This window comes from Engraulis encrasicolus, chromosome 19 (genome assembly GCF_034702125.1).
Source record: "Engraulis encrasicolus isolate BLACKSEA-1 chromosome 19, IST_EnEncr_1.0, whole genome shotgun sequence".
Taxonomy (NCBI): Eukaryota; Metazoa; Chordata; class Actinopteri; order Clupeiformes; family Engraulidae; genus Engraulis; species Engraulis encrasicolus.
The window spans coordinates 11,490,889-11,500,888 of NC_085875.1; the positions used below are offsets into that span (position 1 = coordinate 11,490,889).

General features: G+C 43.4%; 1 protein-coding gene across 1 annotated transcript in view; it reads right to left on the bottom strand.

Annotated features, from left to right (window-relative positions):
• The window catches only part of LOC134435204 (ryanodine receptor 3-like), a 414,716-nt gene that overhangs the window by 83,739 nt on the left and 320,977 nt on the right, over positions 1 to 10,000 (bottom strand). The window contains exons 69-71 of the mRNA XM_063184070.1: positions 9,896 to 10,000; positions 5,141 to 5,276; positions 1,978 to 2,218 (exon numbers count right to left, since the gene is read on the bottom strand). The exon at positions 9,896 to 10,000 is cut by the window's right edge and continues 98 nt beyond it. Of these exons, the coding sequence (XP_063040140.1) occupies positions 1,978 to 2,218; positions 5,141 to 5,276; positions 9,896 to 10,000 (482 nt within the window). The remainder of the gene's footprint in view (positions 1 to 1,977; positions 2,219 to 5,140; positions 5,277 to 9,895) is intronic.

Genomic DNA, 10,000 nt, shown 5'->3' on the forward strand with positions numbered 1-10,000 from the left:
TCCTACCCACATTCCCTTGGTGTTGTCTATTGTTGTCCACGTACTGTACTGTATTAGCATGGGGTAAAAAGCTGTCAAAGTTTTCTTAGAGTTGACATGCTGAAATCACCATCTAAAGCAGAGCTGAGGAACCTTGTCCATTCGAGGGGGCACCTCAAATTTTAGTCCTCGAGGGTCATACTGATTAGAACACTAATCAGGATCAAGCCTTTATTGAAGGCGGACACCGTTACAACAGACCTCACCTTCACTTAAAATATAACTCAATTGCATTGCAAATTTAATTTCTAAGATTGCTTTACAAAACGTGTCATATTTCATGTGAAACTGCATGACATTAAATTAGTATCCGGGGCAGGATAAGACGGCCTCACAGGCCGTAAACGAAACGTCTCCCGGGCCATACTCATGAACGGCCATCCGGGTACTTTGCTCTTAAATTTGCGTTTCGCCCCTTTATGGGTGAAAACAAACCGAATGTCTCATTGACTTACATGCTACATCGGCTAGCCTAAATGAACACATTCCATGCTTCAGCCACGGCTGTTTGGCTATATTATTTGAACAGCCGGCAACACAACACGTTTTTGGCATGTTGTGCGTGAACAGGTCCGTATCATTCGTTTATTAAACCCCAACATCACCAATTGACTTGCATGGGTTGTTTTCCCCCACAAATGGGCGTAACGCACATGGAAAACATCACACCCAGGGTTCTAGCTAGGATGAAATTATAGCGTATCGGTCGAGGGAGCGAAGCGACCGAGAGGGGGGGTTGGTGCGGAAGGGGGTTTTCCCCCCTTCCGCGGTGCGGAGTTTTTGACATTTTAAGGTAAAAATAGGCCATTCTAGGGGTACCTAAAAGGTAAATTATCAGTGTTGGGTTGCAGTAATGTAACTACTTTTTTTCTGATAAAAGTAGTGTAGGCCTAACGAGTTACTACTAAAAAGTTGGTAACGAAACACTGTCTGTGAACTTTTGCGATTGGAGAGGTAAATATGACTCCCTCTCTCGGGCGCATACGCGCAAATAGAGATCTATTAAGAGGAAGAGAGAGGTGTGTCGCGGTGTCCCCTCCTCCTCACAGTTGCACTAGTTTTGACAACGTTGAGGAGCACTGTGAACCGTGTGTGTATTTAATAATAGGGCATATCAATGTCCGAGTGATCCGATTCCGAGACGAGTGCAGCTTGAAACATTTTCCGAGCTCGCGCTATTGTACAGCTTGCGCGTCCTAAAACCACAGGACTGGTGCCGGGTGCCTTTCGCATGCAATTAGCCTAGCCACAGAAGACGCTCCTTTTGCTACGAATGCGGGGTTTTTTTTGTAGTCACGCTATGTCAACCGGCAAGCTTAGAAAAAAGTGCCTCTCACCGTTACGGAGATGTCACGTCTTCTCCCACCTACTTTGTCCTCTTTCGAATAGTGTCAACTCCCAATGTCAGCGCTTAGCGCCCAATGTCTCCTGATTTGTTTGTATGGTAACAAGTAACGAACCCAGCACTACTGCTGACACTGCTAACAGGTTGGCAACTACGCTTTGGAGAAACAAGGATGCGATGCTACACGTGCATTTGTTGTTGTTTCATACGCTTGTCACAGAGATTAATAAAAGCCGTCAAAACCCCGCGACAAATAAAAATAGTAGGTTGGTAGTAGTAGTAGAGTGCTCTATTGTCATTTAAATACAGTGAGTAGTATGACATGTGTCAGGTTTGGCAGAAGGACGATGTGACATTGATCTAGCTGTAGCCTACATAATACAGACAAAATGCCGTTACGCTGTATTGAAAATAAGCGTAACGGTCCAAAATAAGCGTCACGGTCCAAAATTATAGCGTAACGGGCCGTCACGCACTTTTGCGCTAGCTAGAACCCTGACCGTTCATGAGTATAGGTCCGTCACGAATGGTCTAAACCTTACCTCTCTAGTGCGTACAGTACTTCATCTCCCAGAATTCCCTCAGTGACACACCTGTTGTTGTCCACGTAGCGTATGAGCATGGGGTAGAAGGCGTAGAGGTCTCGGCACAGCACGGCGAACTCGTCCAGGATGAGCAGCTCCGCCTCCTGCGTGTCCCCTTTGCTGTCGGCCTTCAGCAGCTCCTCCTCCGTCACCACCTTCACCGTCTTCTTCTTCAGCTTCTCCAGCGTTGGCAGGAAGTGCGTCTTCAGCAGGTCCGCGCGTGCCTTGCTGATGATCGGCTGGGCGTAGACTGAAGACAATAATGACAATAGGAAAGAGAGGAATTTGTTTTTTTAGTAATTACTTCGTGGGTTTTGATCTCCTGTTTTTCAGCAGGAGGTGGATCTTCAAGCAGGTCTGCATGCGCCTTGCTGATGATTGGCTGGGCGTAGACTGAAGGCAATGAAAGTAGGAAAGAGAGGAATTTGAATTAGTATTAATTAGTAATTAATTCCTGAGTTTTGATCTCCTGAGTTGGCAGATAGTGAGTCTTCAGCAGGTCCACACGTGCCTTGCTGATCTGCCGTGCAAAACAAGAACGCAGTAACTATTTTATATCGGAAATGGCGCTTTAAACTACCTAATTTGTCTTGTGTCAAAAAATGGTGGTCCAACACCGTCCTGTTTTAGAGAAAAAATATTTTGAAAGTGCAAAAATGCCCCAAAAAAACTTACTGCAGTGTTGTTGAGTTACTGCTGCACTTTCCAATGGGAATTGGTTTGGGAGTAGACAGTAATACTGGCCTAGAACGCAGTAACTCCTGCAGTAACTCCATTTTGTGGTGGTAATACCAACACAGGAAACACAGGCACAGTATTACTTTTTTTAACAGTATACAACTTTACTGTTACAGTATAAGTAACAGTATTACTTTTTACAGCTTTTTTCAATTGCTAACAAGCGCTTACCCGTACTTTGGATACTTTTTCTAAACTCTTAACACAGACTACCACCTACCAAGCACAATTGGCCAAACAGTTCATTTTCTTCTCAAAAGCACACACTGTTAAATATACACAAAGAAATGCATTCATTGACTGCTAATTGTGTGAAAAGGCATGTAATGTGTCAACTGTATGGCAATGGAAAGCCCTTGGTGTGCTAACTGTATTAAGAGTTTTGCATATGTCGCTGAGGTTTGGACAAAAGCTTGTTAGCAATTGAAAAAAACTGTAACTAAAATAACTTTTTAGTTAACTTCCACTTGTCCATCATCAAGTAGAGAAGGAAGTGGTGGGGCATAAACTAATAACAACAGGAGGAGATGATAAGAAACAAATGAAAGTGGGTCTTCAGTATTTCTGCTTGTGCCTCGCTGATGATGGGCTGGACATAAAATCATTGGACACAGTACATAGACTTAGCAATAACTAGTAACTGGTTCTGCCAGTGATAAGGAATTGGATTTCCAACAGCTTTATGTGCACCTTGGCAGTAGTCTGGGCCTAGAGACGGAAGGCGATAATAGGATACACACGGCTTTTCTTAATAACATAGTTGCAGAGAGCTCATTATCAGCATTATTACTTATCATTAGCTGTGGCCATTGTGTTCCACTTAAAACAAATGCTTCACTTGGTTGATAAAACTTGATTACAGTGGAAAAAGATAAATTCAGCACCCACCAACTTCTGTTTGAAGAAACTTGTATGACTGATCACCCTGGTTGTCTCTGTTATGTCTTTGCCAAAGACATAAATTCTATCACATTGTACCAAGGGTGATTTGTTGAGGCTTTCAAAGGCCACATACAGTACAACTGCAGAAGGGTAGTATACAGCACAGTTGGGGAAAATAAAAATAAAAATAGTGATTCACGTCAGCAAGGACGGTCTGGATGTCTGGCATTAATTGTGATCAGTCATAACAACCCCACTGGGTGATGCACTATCTATTTACAGACAGGAATCACCCATACAGACATACCACCATTATATATCCTCTAGAGGTGGTGTCAGTGAATCAGAGAGTGAAGTACTGTACTGTGCTGTTGATGTGGGAGTTAAAAATGGCTCCCCTGGCTATTCAGTGGAATAAATCCCTCATCTGTGGCTATCAAGAGGCACCTTCTGAAATTTTACAACAACACTGATGGTTATTATTTGACTCCGGCGGGTATTCTCTACCTTTTAAAAATAAAATGTTGAGAGTTAAGTGGCCAATGCACTGTACAATAAATGGGCTTGCATGCACAAGGGGATCCAGGTTCGAGTCCAGCCTGGGTCATCTCCCAACTACTGTTCATGTGAATATATAAAAAGCCCAAGCAAATATAAAAAACAATGTCCCCACGAATGACAATGACAGCAATTTCCCAAAGAACAGCTATGTACGGTATGTACACATATATATCTGTCCATCTGCTATCCCCATGTTGACACACATTGTTCAGCTGTGGCGAGGATATGTCATTGGCTTGGCCCAATGGTGACTGTCAGATTTTTCACAACCAGGTGATGGAAGACCACCTTATTATACACATCTACACAGGGATTTGTGAAATTGCAGCGTTGACAACAAAGGCATTAGGGGAAAGAGTTTGAAAGGAGACAAATTTGAGAAGAGCACACATGGTTTGATTGTAGAGTTTGAGGTTGTACCTGGTTTAAGAGGAAAATTTCAACTTGCTACAGGCATGGCACAGCATAAAGTTGTGCTCTGTATTTGGCTGCTAAGCTCAGATATAAACAGCCATTTGCTATAATGCAGTTCTCTACCGTATCGATTTGGTGCTAGAGTGGACCAGCATTAATAACTCCTGCTTGCTTCAGGAAAAAAATAAATGACTTGTGTACCTGTTAGGAGCGTAATTGCCCGGGATATAGATCAAATTTATCCAACCATGTGACGTAACTGAAGACTATTTTTGTGTGTGTGACTTTTTTCATTTTTATGACCAAATATACAAACGTAGCTAGAACAAACTTTAACAACATTTTAGCCAAAGCTATTTAGCAGAATATAGGCCACCATGTTTTTTTCTCTCTCTTTTTGGTGTGTGTGTGTGTGTGTGTGTGTGTGTGTGTGTGTGTGTGTGTGTGTGTGTGTGTGTGTGTGTGTGTGTGTGTGTGTGTGTGTGTGTGTGTGTGTGTGTGTGTGTGTGTGTGTGTGTGTGTGTGTGTGTGTGTGTGTGTGTGTGTGTGTGTGTATACTGCAATTTGTGTGCCCCACCTGCAATCCTCTTCATCCAGGAGGCCTCATCGATGCCCAGGTTGCTGTTGAGGATCTTCAGGATGTTCCCCAGGATGATACTCAGGTGCTCCGACGTGACCATGGTGCAACACAGCGGACCTCCTCCTCCTCCTACCTTCAGAATCAGAACCGGATTTAGAATCAGAATCAGAATCTGAATCAGAATCAGAATCATTATCTGGATCCGAATAAGATTTTAAAATATATATATTATGTTACAACATTGGGCAGTTCAGATTGACGGTTCAAATCCTGATTAATTGGATAGATGGAAATAGAATACAAACTGCAAAGAAATCTAAAACAAATCATCAGTCAGCTGAACACCCACACATTCAACCCAAATCACATCCTGTGTTGTCATCATGTACGCAATCAGTACATTACATTACATTACATTACATTACATTGCATTTGGCAGATGCTTCATAACCAAAGCGACTTTCAAAAGAGGACACAATCATGGCCAACCTCACTAGCAAATACAAAGTGCACAGGAGATATACAGAACAACAAGCGCAGATGCAAATATATATATATATATATATACAGGGCTCTAAATTAACACACGCCAACCCGCCAAACACGGGTGAAAAATAATTTTGGCTAGTAGAAAAAAATACCTACCCGCCTATTTGGCTAGTGGCGCCCGAGTACGGTAAAGTATGAACGGTAAACCGCTGCTATGACAAACGTTAGACGGCGAGATTTCCTACATTACCCATGGACACTTGCGTCACGACGTAGCCTCCCACCGTGGGCTTTCCAGTGCAGCGAGCGGCAACTCCATGCCGTTGCGCGCGCCAGGATTGAAAACATTTCAGATGACCAGCCTTCTGTCAGCTACGCTCACACTATTCTGACAGGCAGCTCTCCTCCTATGCTCCCGTCGCTTTCGCTACAACCTTTTTAACGTCACTAGTACTGCTACTGCTACTAGCATGAACCTTGCTGTAACAGGCTGCCTTTTTGAAGCTGCGAGGGCCTGACCGTTTCAATAACAGGACTAACGCAGATTATAGAGCTACTTCTGTTCTGTATGTTTTGTGCGAGTGATGAGAATGTGGCGGGGGTTAGAGCAAGGTTCTCTGTATTGGTGAATGCCAGTAGTAATTGTAACAGTAATAGTAGTGACGTTAAAAAAGTGGTTGTGGAACGAAATTGCGACAAGGGCAAAGGAGGAGAGCTGACTGTCAGAGTAGTGTGAGCGTAGCTGTCAGTTGTCTTCTGAAATGTTCCGAGTCCTTGCGCGCGCAACTAAGTTGGAAAGCCCACGCCATCGGAAAGAAAAAGAATAACAAAAAAGCAACTAACGACGAAGCTATGGAAGTAACAAATGAAGCGAAGATTCCCGTGATATTATTTACTTTTAGTTAAACATAGGCTTCTTGTCATTTTGTTGCGCATGGTAGAGAAGAGCTCCTCCTCTCTCCTCTCCTTTTCCTCTCATCTCTGCTCCTTCCTTAGGGTGTGCGTATGTGAGGTTTTGTAGTGTTTGGCTGTGTTTGGTTACTGTATGTTAAGGTCTGTTATGTGAGTGGCTTGAGATGTGATTCACTGTTTTCAGAGGAATTGAATAAAAACTAATGAAATTGATCAGGCCTAAGTAATGAAAGTAAAAAATAATGCAGAAGTTAAAAAATAATGAAAAATAGCCTATAATATGCTTATTACATAGGCATAGTATGCAGGCCTATAGTGTAGGCCTATCTGTGTTGTAGACATAGTTGAACAAAATGGCCATAATTTAAAAAAATAATTAGCCTAAAGCATAGTTTATTTTGGCGAGATAAAAAAAAAAAATGGCTAGTTGAACTTCTGTTTGGCTGGTAAGAAAAAATGTCCACTAGCCAAATTGGCTGGTGGTGGAAAAAGTTAATTTAGAGCCCTGTATATATATATATATATATATATACTTTTAAGAGTACACGCAAAAACACACACATACACACAGATCATGTCAAGAGTCTGCCCTGGGGCTAGGCCAGCTCAAGCATTAATCTAGTAGATACTCACAGTACATGGATACAGTAGGCATCTGAAGTGTGCTCATTCATCTAGTAACCTAATTACAGTGCAGTACCATACAGTACATAAAACGTACCTCACACTTACTTGTGGAAACCAACACACAGTTATTACAAGGTATTAATTGACCGTAGAGCAATGAGGGGTTAGGTGCCTTGCTCAATGGCATTTCAGCCATGGGCGTTATGGGATTCCAACTGACACCTTACGATTCCAAGACAAACAATTAGACCATGTCTGCCCTATACACTCCTCATATTAGCTGACGCTTATTTAATCCAAAGTGACTTAAGCTAGATTTATGCTTCGGATGCAGAGCCTCTGCGTCCGTCCGTCTTCTGTCTGTGCGAGTCCACGCCCCCCTTGCAGAGGCTCTGCGCCCGTCGTCGAGTGCCTCGAAAAAATTCTAACTATCCGTCGGACGGACGCGGAGGACGCAGACAAAAAGGCGCTATGATTGGTCGTCTCGCCACTTCCTTGTTCTGTTCTTGTGGCAGCGCAATGCCAGTAATTTGCGAGAGCAGAGCTGTATCCTGTTAAAGACTATATTAATGCCTTGTGCGTAAATGTGTGTAAATACACGAAGCTACAAGCTAAGTAACAAGCAATGCATCAGTTGAACACTTGTGGCAATGCCTGTGGTTTTACTACCGTAGCTTCCTCCACCAAATGTAAACACACATCGGCAGAATCAACTGTCTTTACATGCTTGCGTTTTCTGCTCGTGAAAACAGACTGGGTATGTCAAATAATGATACCAGTGCATTGCCTTTGCAATTTGTGTGAAAATACCTAGCTAACCGGGCTAGAAAGCAACATTGCTTAATAATGACCGCAGTGCTTACAATGCAGTGAAAGTAATCGTGCAATTTCAAATGTGTCTCGCGACGAGACCTCGGACCTCGCAGAACTCGCAGATGCATGAATACAATGTTGTTTCTTTGCCACTCCCACGCGACTTTTGACGAGCGCAGTTGAAGAAGTCTAATCTGACCTTTACAGTGAGACTTACAGTCCCAATGTGGGGTGAGGTGCCTTGCTCACAGGAACCTCAGCCATGGAGTGCAGTAGGAAGCGAAGGTTGGGATTCGAACCTGCAACCATGTGATCTACAGTCCAACTCTCTAACCATTAGACAAAAGTCTGGCTCAAACTACACGACTCCTGATTTTGCGCCTGAGATTGACGTTGGGATGCGGCTCACACATGAAGAGAATCGCAACTGTCAATCTTATCCCCGATCGCAAACAGAGACAACGCCCGATGTTCTATTTCAAGTCGCTAATATCACACACTGTTTGATTTCTACGATTTGCGATCAGCGACTCTTTGAGCTGCCAAAGTTCTATCTTAGAACGTCGCACACAACAAGGAAATCTTTCCCGACAATCGCTTGCGATGGTGCTGGGGGGTAATGTTCAGGCGAGAATCAGGCCGATAGTCATGTAGCTTGAGCCTAGCTTAAAGTGATACTGTCCCATTTTGAAAATGGGCTCACATTACACCTCCCCTTGAGTTAAATAATTGAGTTTTACCTTTCTCTTGTACTTTCAGCCGTTCTCTGAGTATGGCAGTGCAAATTTTACCTCCATGCTAGCAGTTAATATTGAGTCCTATGAGACCAGCTGGCGGCTAACTGGTCTCATAGGACTCAATGTAAATTGCTAGCTTAGAGGTAAAATTTGAACTGCCATACTCAGAGAAGGGTTGAAAGTACAGGAGAAAGGTAAAACTAAATCATTTAACGGAAGGAGAGGTGTAAAATAAGCTTATTTCCAAAAATGGGACAGTATCACTTTAAAGTGGTAGTTCGCTATTTTAGACATTAAGCCCTGTTTGTGTGACTTCTGGGGTGAAGTAGAGATGTTCTCATCACAATTTTGACATTTGGTGCTGAACGGAGCATTTGGGTATCCAAGACTGCAGCCCCCCCCACCTTTACATTGACTCCAATAGAGCACTCAAGCAATCGATTACAAAATGGCATTAAACTTTTGTTTGAGAAGACATGGAACTCACCGTGTGGTCAGTGGTAGACAGCGATAAATTGACCCGAAAATTGCAGCGAAATATGTATAACTGTTGTTTAGCATTTGGCGGACCTATTTTTCCCCAGACACCGTTGAATAGCAGTAGACATCCAGCCAGTAGGTAGCGATAGTGTGTTGTTTATGTAGACATCAAGGAGCGAGGTAGAACGGCTATCTTTGAGCGGGACTGGCTACAAAAACTACAGCTTGCATACAAACCATAGATAGTAACGTAAACAAACGCACCCCCATTTCCGGTCGCGCGGAGTAATACTAGTCAAACCAATACAATCAATGAAGACGGACAATAATGAATATATCTTCTCTGGAAGGGTAGTATTTCGTGGTGATTTTCGAGCCAACGTATCGCTGCCCACCTCTGACCACTCGGTGAGTTTCATGTCTCTGCAAACGAAAGTTTAATGCCATTTTATGATCGATTGCTTGAGTGCTTCATTGGAGTCAATGTAAAGGTGGGGGGCCTGCAGTCTTGAATACCCAAATGCTCCGTTCAGCACCAAATGTCAAAATTGTGATGAGAACATCTCTACTTCACCCCAGAAGTCACACAAACAGGGCTTAATGTCTAAAATAGCGAACTACCACTTTAAGGCTGCTCCCAATATAATGGCACAAGGCTGGCCTAGGGGCTGCAGGGATGAAGGAGCGTTAGTACCTTGGTGGCTGCCTGGTTCTCGGGGCCCTTCTCCCACCAGTAGGACAGGTAGTTACACAGCATGGGCAGCACCACCTCGATGACGTGCGGCATCTCCGTGTAGCG